General features: G+C 39.0%; 1 protein-coding gene across 1 annotated transcript in view; it reads right to left on the bottom strand.

Annotated features, from left to right (window-relative positions):
- Positions 1-14,015, bottom strand: part of LOC109927038 (synaptotagmin-like protein 2) — a 38,296-nt gene extending 24,281 nt beyond the window's left edge. Inside the window, exons 1-2 of the mRNA XM_048597034.1 lie at positions 14,007-14,015; positions 9,453-9,628 (exon numbers count right to left, since the gene is read on the bottom strand). Of these exons, the coding sequence (XP_048452991.1) occupies positions 9,453-9,628; positions 14,007-14,015 (185 nt within the window). The remainder of the gene's footprint in view (positions 1-9,452; positions 9,629-14,006) is intronic.
- Between the last annotated feature and the right edge of the window lie 292 nt (positions 14,016-14,307).

Raw genomic sequence — 14,307 nt, 5'->3', positions numbered from 1 at the left:
GTCAGTTATCTCAGCTTCAGGATATCTCTGCAGGAGTTCCTCAGGGGAGTGTTCTTGGCCCAACCATCTTCAGGTGCTTCTCAATGACCTTCTTTCCAGAACAAGGTCAGAAGTGGGAATGTACAATGTACAATGAGGATTGCACAATATACAGCACCATTCACAGCTCCTCAGATACTGAACGAGTCTGTGTCCAAATTCAGCAGGATAGGGACAATATCTATATTCAAATTGAATGTTGATTTTGCTTTTTGTGCATCTTATTTTCAGCAGTAACTTTGTATTCCCTGCTCTGTTTAATCATTCTATCATCTTTGTACGGTAGGATCTGCCTGTACAAGCAACAGGCTGACACTTGTCATACTCACTGAGCCATGCACTATACACAATGTTCCAGACATCACTATCAGCATCCCTGGGAATGTTCTGTGCTACCAGCAGGATAGACCTAGCAGAGGTGCATGCAAAACAAAACTTTTCACAAAACCTAGGCAGATATGACAATAATAAATCAAATCAAATAATAAATCAAATTTTAAAAATTGGGCTGACAAGTGACAAGTAACATTCATGTCTCATATGCCAGGCAATGACCATCTAAAACAAAACAAGAATTTAACCACAGTCTCTTGAAATTCAATGTCATTACCATTGTTTGAGTCTCCACTATCTACATACTGGGTGTCATCATTGACCAGAAACTGAACTGAACAAGCTGTACAAATACTATAAGAGCAGGTCCGAGGCCAGGTGTCCTGCAGTGAACAACTCACCTCCTGACTCCATAATGTCAATCTGCCATCTACAAGTCACAAGTCTGGAGTGTACTTCCACTTGCTTTGATGGATGCAGCTCCAACACCAATCAAGAAGCTTGACACCATCCAGGACAAAGCAGCCCACTTGATTGGCATCACATTAACAAACACCCATTCCGTCCACCACTGATACTCAGTAGCAGCACTGTGTGCCATCGACAAGATGCACTGTTGTGATTCACCAAGGCGCCTTGCACAGCAACTTTCAAGTCCATCACTACTAACATCTAGAAGGACAGGGCAACAGATACACGGTAACACTACCACAAGCTCCCCTGTAATCCACTCATTATCCTAACTTGGAAATATATCACTGTTCTTTCAGTACTGCTGGGCCAAAATCCAGGAATTCCCTCCCTAACAGCATTGTGGGTTCTACCTACAGGACGTGGACTGCAGTGGTTCAAGAAGGCAGCTTACCACAAACTTCTCAAGAGCAACTAGAGATGGGCAATAAATGCTGGGCTGCCAGCAACGCTGACATCCCGTGAATGAATAAAAAACAAAAAAAAGCAAACAAGCCGGGAATAACTTGAGGAAACCGAAATTAATATCAAAAGGTATCATTAGCTCCATCTAAATAGTATGCATGGAGACTTTTCGGGATCTGAACAATGTGGGTAATGGTGAGATGGTGATTGGGCAACAAGTGCAGTGAGGCCTATCTGAATGCGGGGAGCAACTTGCTCCACCTTTTATGTTATTCACAAGCGGGATTGGGAAATTCATGCTAGGCAGTAGCAAGTTGCCAACTGATGATGATTATTGCTTGTTAAATGCTGTTTATAGTCAAATATACCTCGTTAATATTCAGCCTCCCATCTTACCAAATTTGCCAAACAATGTCAGGAAAACTCAACAAGGAATCCGGAATGAGCACCTGGAAGTTTCAGCCCACTGCTCAGTCTGAATGGACTTTCATGTTGGAAATGGTCACCAACATGTCAGGGTACACCAAATGGATACACTCACTCCATGTCCATGGGCATTGGCAACCGAAGTATGGCAGCCTGTAAGTACCCTCATGGCACATCTCCAATGTGTACACGTATGCACTTCAACATTGCACTTTGAGCTGCACTGGCATCTAAGATTTTAATGCTGCAGTAGGAGCACTTTGCACTCAAGGACACACATGCAGCTAACAGAGTGGACATCATTGTCTTTCTGGGTTCTTCACTTGCTGTCATAGCACTAACTCACTCTTAGCATACAGGTCTAGTCCCAGCATCCTTGCCTTCCCTTTTGTGCTTTACTGCAGCCTTGCAATGCTAGTTAGCATAGACAGAAAGCTGAGAAGCTTACCAGGGTTGTCAGCAGATCTCACTCAAGTAAGCAGAATAACCTTTGCTGAAGAGGTCCTGGTACAGTAAGTCAAAAGCAGCTTCCGATACTAACCCAGGCCTTGCTTAGGATGGTCAGAGGAGGATTCTCAAAAGGGACGAGGAGCCAAAATGGCCAGCAAGACACCACTTGTGTTGACTCTTTCTGACCAATTATGGCATGTTTTCTTCATGGAATGAGAGTGAGGCAGCTATTGTAAGAGATGAATGTGGGTGGAACAACTATTACTATTGGAACAGATTGGAAGGCGTGCAGAGCGAGTGACTAGGCAGCAAAGTGAACATGCAGGGTTAGTGCTGTTATGGTTGGGGTAGGTGAGTAGGGAAGATGTTATTTGCAATAGTGAGAATGGTAGAGCATGAGTCTTGATGGAGGTGGGTTCAGAGTCAGAGATAGATTGAATGTGATATATCAGAGAGAATATGAAGGAACATTTTGGCAAAGTAGAGAAGGACATTGACTTTATTCCTACAATGGTGTGAATTCCTTCATATAGCTGAGCTCACTTTAACCTACATGGCAACCTCGGACCAGGCTAGCATGGACTCCACCGCTGGTTATAGTGGAATAGAAAGTCCCGTTTCAGCAGACCCTCCACGTTCTTGCCCATAAAGCAATGTACCAATGCCCCACTGTCTGCCAAATCTAGGGAAAATGTCAGGAATTATGCACAGCTACATTGGACTGACAGTGCTTGTCTGGGCTTTTAAAGACTTGGGCACAAAGGATGTCAGTGAATTCCAGGATATTTGCCTAGTGGCAAATTGTTCCAGGAATGGTGTATGGTCAAGTGGATGGAAATCAGGCATGAGAGATCCTTAGAGACTAGGCAGGTAATTAATGAGGCAAGTTTGGTAAGATACTGAGAGAGATCTCATTAGGTCCTAGCAGCAACAAACCCTCCATAAAAACACAACATAACTTAGACTTAGCCAATAAATACAAACTTCGACTCAATATGTCTGTTTGGATGTTCCTCTCTAAAGCATACAAACCAATTAAGCATCATATAACATAATGAATAACCTCTGATAGAATTCTCCTCAGACTTACAAAATCAATTTATGCTTCCTCACATTCAATAGAGTATTTGCTACTTTTTTATAAATCTTGTTAAAGTATCAATGTGTACTGGGTTTATAGCTCCTTCATTCTAAAATAAAATAAAACCATATAGCAGCATCAACTTTCAAATCACAACATTTTATGTCAGTGTATTTTCTGTCTCATTACATTTCAATGTTCTTCCCACTCTCTTATCACTACTTATTGCAAAGATGTTTAATGCCCATTCACTTACTGCTCTCGTGAAATATTGTGCAGCTTGTTGTTTCACGTGTAGCAAGGACTTGTCGCTTATATAATTTGAATCATATTTCAAAATTTATCATTACAGAAAAGTAGTTTTATCATCAATAGTTAAACCAATTTTAAGAGTTGTCAATGAGTTTCCATTCTCAATGGTATGACCATTTTTTTCAAAGTCAGAAGTCAACAGCAGGTTATAGTCCGACAGGTTTATTTGAAATCACAAGCTTTTGGAGCCTCGCTCCTTCATCACTTCACCTGATAAAGGAGCAACGTTCCGAAAGCTTGTGATTTCAAATAAACCCTGTCGGACTATAACCAGGTGTCGTGTGACTTGTGACTATGTCCACCCCAGTCCAATATTGGCACCTCCACATCACAGGTTTTTTCTTAAGAAAAAGTACCCTTTCGAAGTCTATTTTCTTTCCATTCTACAGTTAAGACATGTGTGAGATCTACATGAAGGAATTATATCAAGCACTTCTAAAATTTCAGACATTTCCTTTATTTAATATGTAATGCATATAAATAATTGAAGGTGGGATGCTTTGTTAAATACAATATAGTTAAATAAACACTTTCTAATGTCATGAGCTACAGATACTGTATGGTCTAAACAAATTCACAATATGACTACTACATAAAGACTTCAAAAAGCATCAGTATGTAAATCCATTCAGGGATTATAACAGATGAGTAAATTACCAATAATACATAACTTGTCAGTCATCCTGCTCAACGAGCTTAATTTTACTTTTTTGTCAGGCTCAAAAGAAAAATGTCCAATTCACACCATTGTAGGAATAAAGTCAATGTCCTTCTCTACTTTGCCAAAATGTTCCTTCATATTCTCTCTGATATATCACATTCAATCTATCTCTGACTCTGAACCCACCTCCATCAAGACTCATGTAAATTGATAGAAGCCCAGTTCTAATTTTGAAATTGCACAAATGTATATCTATTGACTGTTCTTGGTAAAATAGCTGAGATAAGAATCAGTTTGAACTGAAAATAATTACTAAAAGGAACAAATTTCAACACAGTGTCATAAGCATTTAATAAATAACATCAAACACTTAGCTGACCTCCATATATGAACAAAACAATTTCTCAGTTTCTTCCCTGTCAAGCCCCTTCAGAAAATTGCATGCTTCAATGAGGTTACCTCAAATTCTTTTAAGCTTCAGAGAGAATGGGCACAATTTACTCAGCCTCATAAATCAGGAGCAAACAGTGCAATAAGATTCATGGAATCACAGATTTGTTACAGCGTAGAAGGAGGAATTTGGCCTATTGTGTTTGCACCAGCTCTCCAAAGAGCATTATTATGACATAGTGGCATTCGCCCGACTTTTCCCCACACCCCTCCACATTATTTCTATTCAAATAATCACACAATTTCCTCTTGAATGTCTCAACTACTCTGCCTCATTTCCAGGTGCATTTTGGAATCTGAACCAATTGTATGAAATAGTACTTTTTCCTTACATCATATATGCTACATTTGCAAATCTGTGCCCTCTTAGAGTTGATCCTTTTATGAGCAGCAGCAGTGTCCTGCTCTCGTGATTTTGCAAACATTAGAATTCTGCTATGAATGAAGCAGCAATGCACAAAAATGCAAGGCAGAGACACTGTTAGCATTCAAGAAGGCACAAAGTCATTGACCAGCAAGAGTGCAAGCTAACAGTCCACAGTCTATTCTAGTGCATGAACTGGGTGACTGTTCCTGAATGCAAAGTGTCCTAGCAGTATATTTACAATAGCAGTGAGCTCCAAAATGCAGTATTGAGTTGGTGATTTACTAGAAGTAAGACCAAGGTGTGCCACAATGATGGGATGAGGCTGGTGCTTGTTCGATGCCAACATCTGTGGAGGGGCTGCCAGGTAGTAGCTGCCCATGGAGATATTGGGGGAAGCAAACCCAACCCATGGAGAAGATATCAAGAAGTTGCACTGTCTTAGAGTGTTGTGTCTGGAAATAGTGCCAACTAGTTTCTCTCCACTGTATGGGAAAATAGGTGAGATTTGCTGATAATGAGAAGCTGATGCCTCATTCTTCACTAGTGACATTGTCAGCTGGTTGCTAAAACTTTGCATGGAAAAGGAAACTTTTTTTGCCCTGATGATGAGAATCTCATTCTACCATTCTCACAATATATTCCCAACTGATTCGCCATTACCCATGTTGATCAGGGGCTTGGAAAAGTCCACCCAGAGTTAATGTTCCACAGCTAATATGGCTCATATTGGACTCAAGATATTAACTCTGTCTCTCCACAGTTGCTGTCAACCTGCTGACTTTCTCCAACATTTTCTCTTTTATTTCAAATCTGCAGCATTCACAATGCTTAGCTTTTATAGGAATAAAGGCTATGTGATTTAAATAAACTTAGGGTCGTTCAGGAATTAGACTTAACCTGACACCACAATTGTTTTTTTTGAATGGTATTTTCAACAGTAGCAAAATGTATAATCCCTTTTCAGGTCTCAATGTATGGTAGCTTCTCATAGAGCTGTTTCCTTTGCTGATGGATATGTTCCCTTCTTGATCCCATCATACATGCCACCAACATGTATTAAATGACTTCTGGATATTCTAAAAGAATTGTAACCACTAGTCTTTTGTGTAGCACCTAGAGACTGCCTGATCTTGCTCTGATTGGTGCATTGTACATTCAGAGTCTTTTTGCTTAGATCCTTCCTATAGTTAATGAGAGTGGATTGCTTGGTTTCGATGATACGTTTCATTACAATGATGTTAGCATCATTAGCCAGTCAGCATTTTCTACTCATGCTTTCCATATGTTGAGACTGCTGATACTAATTGCCTTAGGTTCTTTACACATATTATCCCCTTGTTACCAACTATTTCTGGTATATAATTTATGTACTCTACTGTTAAGACAGAGACAAAACATTTTCCCAACATTTCTGCCACTTCCTCATTTTCCTTTATACTTTTACCTGTTTCTGCTTCTAAGTGACCATTGTATATTTTTTCCTCTTTTGCATATATTCCTAAATGTTCACAGAATCTACTCGTTTATTTTCCTAGTTTACTATCATTCTGTTTTTCTCCTGTTATCGACTATGGTTGCCACAATTTACTCATTTGCAAATCATTCCCAATTTGCAGACGTACAGATATTCTTTGTAATATCATATGCCCCATTTAGTGTGATGACACTATTGCTTTAAGAGGTATATTGTGTTCTTTTTTTATTAGGAGAGGTTGAGACAGCGGTGCTCTGTGGTCTTTTCCAAGCCAATAACATTATCAGCTTGTGAGGCCTTGGGTATTTTTTTAAAGTTGGACCAATAGAAGCAGTATGAATGGCTGGAGTTAGGCTCCCACAGAACCATGGTTTTAGTTTAACTTTAAGTAGTTGTTGGGGTTTTGAAGCTGCTGTACATCTCTCCCTTCTCACGCTCTCTCTCTGCCAGAATTTTCTCTTGATGTTCTTTCCTCCTGGACTGGAGAAATATTGCATGTGAGACTATCTATTTCACTGAATACTGTGTTAATGGGATGTTACTATATTGGAACAGTTGTTGTTTAGTAGTTAAATAATCTATTATTCTGTTAATTTTCCATTAGAGTTAAAAATAGACCAATTCTTCTTTCTTTTGATTGCTTTTTAACTGTACAGTAAAAAATAAAGTGTGTTTTGCTTAAAGCTGAGTAGTGTAACCGATTTAAATATATCTGGAACACAGCACCCTACCCTTTCTTTTAAATAACATATTTGATATATTTGAAGGGGGTTTGGTCTGGTCCATAACATGTTGGAATCAATTATTAGGGAAGTAACATCAGCACATTTCGAAAATCATAATCTAATCAAGCACAGCCAGCAAAACAGCTCACCACCACCTTCTCAAGGACAACTAGGGTTGGGCAATAAATGTTGGCCAGCCAGTGACGCCCACATCCCAAAGATGAATTTTAAAAAAAGTCTCAGAATGGATAGAGGGGAACCAGGAGACATGTTGTATTTGGACTTCCAGAAGGTGTTTCAAAAGGTACATCACAAAAGGTTAAGTCATAAAATAAAGCTCATGGTGTTGAAAGTAGTATACTGGCGTGCAGAACTGATTAATGAGCAGGAAACAGCAGGTGGTGATAGGGATTCTTTTTCAGGTTGATGACCTGTAACTAATGGGGTTCCACAGAGATTACTGTCTACAACATATGTTAATGACTTTGAGGAAGGAAGCAAATGTACTCTCACCAAATTTGCACATGACACAAACATAGGTGGAAAGGTAAGTGGCAAGAGGGATACAATTGTTTAGAGAGATATAGGTAGGTTAAGTAAGTGGGCAAAAAGTTGGCAAATGGAGTACAATGTAGGTAAATGTGAAGTTGTTATTTGGAAGAGAGAACAAAGGCATTGTATTGTTTAGATGGAGAACAAACAGCAGAAAGCTGCAACACAAAGGAATTTGGGGGTACTTGCGCACGAACCAAAATCCTCACACACAGGTGCAGCAGGTAAGCAGGAAGGCTAATGGAATGTTGGCCCTTACTTCAAGGGGATCCAAGCATTAGAGTAGGGAAATCTTACTGCAACTTTAAAAGGTGCTGGTGAGACCACATCTGGATTTCTGTGAGCAGTTTTGGTCTCCTTATTTAAGGAAAGATATCATTTCATTGGAGGCAGTTCAATGAATGTTCGAGAGGGTGATCCCTAGTATGGAAGGATTGTCTTATGAACAAAGGTTACACAGGTTGGGAATCTACTCATTGGAGTTTAGAAGAATGAGAACCAATCTCATTGAGGCATATAGGATTTTTTAAAGGACTTGACAAGATAAATTCTGAGAGGATGTTCCCCCTCATGGGAGAGTCTAGGACCAGTGGGCATAGTCTCAGAGTAAAGGGTGCCAGAGAGAGTCCTTGTGTATATTCAAAGCTGAGATAGATAGATCCTTGATCAGTAGGGCAATCAATGTTGTGGATGTGAGGAATCTCAGATCAGCCATGACCCTAAAGAATGGCACAGCAGGCTGAAGGAGCCACATGGCCTACTCCTGTTCCTTACGGTCATAGAAGTCTTATTGTTAGTTGGCCTCCACAACTCATTATTCCAGGAAATTGTCATGGAGTCATTCTACTTGTGTTCCAGACTACTTTTGCCAGTTTTGACTCTCCAGTCTGCATGAAGATTAAAGTTCCCTACAATTATCATATTGCACTTGTTGAAACCTTTTTTTATTTTTAATTTGATGCTCAATCTAATGGTGTAACTTCTCCCACCACATTTATCCTAATCTCTAACCATACTGGTTCTAGTTCCTGATTTTCTGAGCCAAGATCCTTTCTCTTTATTATCTAATGTCATCTTTTCCTATCAGGACTACTCCTCTTTGAAACGTTACATAACACAGATGTGCCATAGCCACATTGCTTTGACAGATGTCACATTTCAATTTAAGAATTCTTTTTAATTTCAAAATCTGATATCATCCCAATAAATTATCATATGATATTTTGTACCAAAATTGTAAATTGATATTGGGTGTAATTTTATTTGAAGAGTATGTATTGTGACTTGTTCACACTGCAGCATGTATACCGAATTTTGAAAATTTCTTATATTTCACAGAGCTGGTCAGGAAAGTAGTAAAACTAGCAATCACAATCAGAGAACTTTTAATCTGCTGAATGAACAGAAATAACATGCTGTTTAGCAGATGGGGCTGAAATAATCAAGCCATTGCTTTTATCATCTGCCTTCCAAAATATGTCTGTTTCTAATAAAACACATCAACTGCATATACATTAGTTATATCAAAGTAAAATAGAATTTGTTCTCCAACCAAGAAAGCTAAATCTAAACCTTTTAGTTGTTTATACACTTTATTCATTATAATGTACTATCTTCTGCAGTTTAAACCAATTTTCAATTAACTGATTAAATTGCTTGCAATAATTTAGTTCTTTAAAACAAAGTCAAGACAAGAGTTTACTTACGGATCAGAGGTGTACTTTCTCATGTTAGCTACTGCCAATCCTCGGCACTGCACCACATGGATCTGGAATTCTTTTTTAGCTTCTTCATAGTGCAATTTGAATTGTACGGCTCCCTGAATTGGAACTTCTCCAAAATCTCCAGCATCGCTGTATAGACTCAATAAACTGCCACTAAGCTAGAACAATATGTGTAAATTAAAGTACAGAATTCAAAATGATATTTTATACACAGTACCCCAGAATTACAAAACAGTAATATCAATCATTGTAAATTGCAAAGAATATATTACAAAGGATCATAGCATTCTGAAATGATTAAATGCACATTTGTAAATCTGTGTGACAATAAAACCAGGATGGATGACAGCTTAAATTATTCTTCCCTGAAGGTTTGCCTCTAACTTCAGAAACGATAACAAAAACACAAAGCAGATATGCAAATTGAATCAAATATTTTTGTTATTTCTTCTCAGGTTGTTAGTTACACTGACAAGGTCACATTTATTGTCCTTACATAACTACTCTGAAAATATGGTAACTACCCTGCTCTCTGATTCACTGCTGAAATCTGATCTAGGACTTTGAACCAGATGTAATCATGGTGATGATACTTGTCCAAGTCAAATGGTACATGACCTGAAGAGTAACTTGATGATGAGGGTATTCCTTTAATGTTTCTGCCATTGTTCAATCTGGGTAACATTTCTGGGAGATTGAGGGAGAGAATGTACAAGGGAGTAATGAAGCAAACTGCACTATCATAGATGTTCTTAAGCATTGTAACATTAGAACAGAGTCTCATCTAGCTAGATAATGGCTATGGTGTTGTTATAGCTGCTCCAGTTCAGTATATGGTCAATAAGTCTCCTGTAACACCATGCTAATATCTCATTGCTAGCTGTCTTGCAACTGGCCACTAAACCATTTCTCAAGATGTTGAAAGTCAATGATGCAATGTAATTTAGTGTGACATAGAGGCCAGAACAGGTCATACTGAATTGGATACAAGTGAACTGTTTGGAGTTTGAAACAGTCAACAGCTTCCTTGTTCATGTGTTTCTGATATGAAAAAATAAATGATAAATTTATATTAGCCAACTTAGTCCAGTGGTTGTGTCTATGACTCTAATTCAGAGGAAAAACTTTAAGTACATAACCTGAACTGATGTACCAATGCAGCAGTGAGGCATGGTGCCCTGTTGTCAAAACTCTTTTCTCAGATAAGATGTTAAATTGAGACATTATTGTTCTGTTCAAATAAACATAAAATATCCCACATTGCTATTTAGGGAAGAGCGCAGGAGACATCTTGACAAGTATTAAATTCTCAGCCAAAACTATTAAAGCAGAGTACACCATTATATACCTCATTGCTCTTTGTGGGGCTTCAAATTGTTTGACTATTACAACATTTACACTTTTAAACTATTTTATTGATTTTCAATCACTTTGAACATTGTAAATAAGTAACAATAGATGTTCTTTCTATTTAAATGCACAACTCTGTGGGATTTGATCTTAAAAGAACATCTGCTAACTGACGCAATATGATAGCCATTACTCCTTCCGATTGTGCCCGTTATGTCAATGAATGTCTATTTATGTAGTGACATTTTAGTTCATGTACAGTGGGCAAAATTTAAATATTACAAGGAGTAAAATTCAAATGAATAATTATTAAGCGTATGGAATAAAACACTAGTTTGTTACAAAATGTACCAACAATTATCAATCATACACATATTTTATTAATTTCCTTTTTCAGTCCCTTCAGATGTTATGAGTTTCAAGGGAGTCAAACTACTGAGTTCAATCTCCCACTCTGTACATGGCTTGTTTTTTTAAGTGTTTTTGTGTGTTTCTCTTTCTCCCCTCCTAACATGCTTCCTATTGTTCTGTTCACTTTAGGAAGCTATTCTTCGCTGTCATTTTCCAGTCTTGGCAAAAAGTCTGCAAATGCAACTTGACATGTTGACAGTTCTTGCTTAACTTGTGGAGTGTTTCCAGCATTTTCTAGGTCTACATTTTACCTTGAAGCCTCTGTGTTGCCTCCTACTGTTTGTAATCAATGAGTGGCAACAACAATATCCAGTTTTTCAATCCCTAACCTTTAACATCGGCCTGTCTAATCGAAGAGTATTTCTAACTCCCCACATTATTTGATGCAATTCTCTCAAACTGATTGTTAATTAGCCATGAATTTAAAAAAAGCTATATTTCCTTGATTACATGGTGCCTTATTTCATTGAAATGTTTCAAGGTCCTTCACACAATAACGTACTTATACTGTTGTCGTGTAGTCGAAATAATTAAATGCAACATTTTATTTCAGGAAATTAGCAATAGTGATGCTGAGGCAGTGGGGGATTACATTTTCTGTTGCTACTATATTTGCTCTCCATGTATTTATGATTTTGTTTCAGCAATTGTACTTTTGCATTTTGAGTCAGAAAGTTGGAAGATTCAAGACCAACCATTTGAGAGGGACCTAGTTGTAGGGGAGGACAGTGTGAAACAGGCTGGTAGGCTAGAGGAGGTGGATGTTAGTAAGGAAGATGTACTAGGAATTTCTAGGAACTTGAAGATAGATAAATCCCCTGGGCCTGATGGGATTTATCCAAGGATTCTATGGGAAGTGAGAGAAGAGATCGCAGGGCCTTTGGCAATGATCTTTTCATCCTCACTGTCCATGGGTACAGTGCCGTAAGATTGGAGAGTGGCAAATGTCATTCCCTTGTTCAAAAAAGGGAATGGGATAACCCCGGAAATTACAGGCCAGTTAGTCTTACTTCAGTGGTGGGCAAATTATTGGAAAGGGCTCTGAGAGATAGGATTTATGATCACTTGGATAGGCACAGTCTGATTCGTGATAGTCAGCATGGATTTGTGAGGGGTAGATCATGCCTCACCAGCATTATTGAATTCTTTGAAGAGGTGACCAAACACATGGATGAAGGTAGAGCAGTGGATGTGGTATACATGGATTTAAGTAAGGTGTTTGATAAGGTTCCCCTGGTAGGCTCATGCAGAAAGTAAGGAGGCATGGGATAGGGGGAAATGTGGCAGATTGGATTCAGAATTGGCTGACCCTTAGAAGACAAAGGATGGTAGTGGACAGAAAATATTCAACGTGGTGCTCAGTTACGAGTGGTGTACCACAAGGATCAGTTATGGGTCCTCTTCTATTTGTGATTTTTGTAAATGATTTGGATGAAGGAGTGGAAGGGTGGATTAGTAAGTTCGCGGACGATACAAAGGTGGGTCGAGTTGTGGATAGTGCGGAGGGCTATTCTAGATTACAAAGGGACATTGATAGGATGCAGAGCTGAGCTGAGAAGTGGCAGATGGAGTTTAACCCTGAAAAGTATGAAGTGATTCATGTTGGAAGGACAAATTTGAAAGCAGAATACAGGGTTAACGGAAAGATTCTTGGCCGTGTGGAGGAGCAGAGGGATCTTGGGGTTCATGTCCACAGTTCCCTGAAATTTGCCACCTAGTTGGATAGATTTGTTAAGAAGGCGTATGATGTGTTAGCTTTCATTAATAGAGGGATTGAGTTCAAGAGCCATGAAGTTATGCTCCAGCTATACAAAAGCCTGGTTTGGCCACATCTGGAGTATTGTGTCCAGTTCTGGTCGCCTCATTACAGGAAAGATGTGGAAGTGTTGGAAAAGGTGCAGAGGAGATTTACCAGGATGTTGCCTGGAATGGAGGGAAGGTCTTACGAGGAAAGGTTGAGAGAGCTAGGGCTTTTCTCTTTGGAACGACGAAGGATGAGAGGTGACTTGATAGAGGTGTACAAAATGATCAGAGGTACAGATAGAGTGGACAGCCAGAGACTTTTTCCTTGGGTGAAGGTAGCTATTATGAGGGGGCATAGTTTTAAAGTGAGTGGAGGTAGATATAGGGGAGACGTCAGAGGTAGGTTCTTTACTCAGAGAGTGGTAGGGGCATTGAATGCATTGCCGGAGAGGGTAGTGGAGTCGGCCTCATTAGGGGCATTTAAGCGACTATTGGACAGGCATATGGACGATAGTGTAAGGTAGGGGTGAAGGTTGGATAGACATTCGGTTTAGGGTAAAAATTCGGCACAACATCGTGGGCCGAAGGGCCTGTACTGTGCTGTGCTGTTTTGTGTTCTATGTTCTATGTTCTAACCCCATGACTTAACCACTAGGCTGAGGCTTTGATGTTTTTTTTTGAAAATGCCCGTGATGCAGATGTTGGTGAAAAGACAGAACATTTATTTCCCAAACCTAACTGCCCTTGAGAAGGTAAAAATGTGGCCTTCTTGAAGCATTTTAGTCCTTGTAACATAGTTATTCACACAGTGTTAATAGCCAGTCATTCCATGTCCTAACGTAGCAAAGTGTATTTTTTTTCTATACATAATATTCAATGCAGTTGCGTTCTGTCTTCTTGACTGGATGTGAAAGAACTCAGAATATCACTGGTTAAACGGAGTGTTCTCGGAGTAATTTTGTTAACATTTCCACCACAAAGAGATTAATTGGATATTGATCTAATTTACACCTTTGTCCAGATAGAGCTTACCATATGCATTAGGTAGATTGATTAACGACATAAGTAGAAGTAAATGGGTATGATCTAATTGCCATTCCAAAGATATGGCTGCAGTTTGGCCAAGGTGAGAAACTGAATATTAAAGAATGTTTGACATTTAGGAAGAACAGGCAAAAATGAAATGGAGGTTGTGTAGTGAGATAATAGGAGATGACATCAATATATTAGTGACAGAGGGTCTTAGATCAGAAGAACAAGATGTAGGTTCTGAGACAGTAGGAACTGCAGATGCTGGAGAATCTGAGATAACAAGGTGTCGATCTGGATGAAC

Source organism: Rhincodon typus, chromosome 5 (genome assembly GCF_021869965.1).
Source record: "Rhincodon typus isolate 14 chromosome 5, sRhiTyp1.1, whole genome shotgun sequence".
Lineage (NCBI taxonomy): Eukaryota > Metazoa > Chordata > Chondrichthyes > Orectolobiformes > Rhincodontidae > Rhincodon > Rhincodon typus.
Note: the sequence above shows the minus strand (reverse complement) of the source record. Positions and strands in the feature narration are given on the sequence as shown.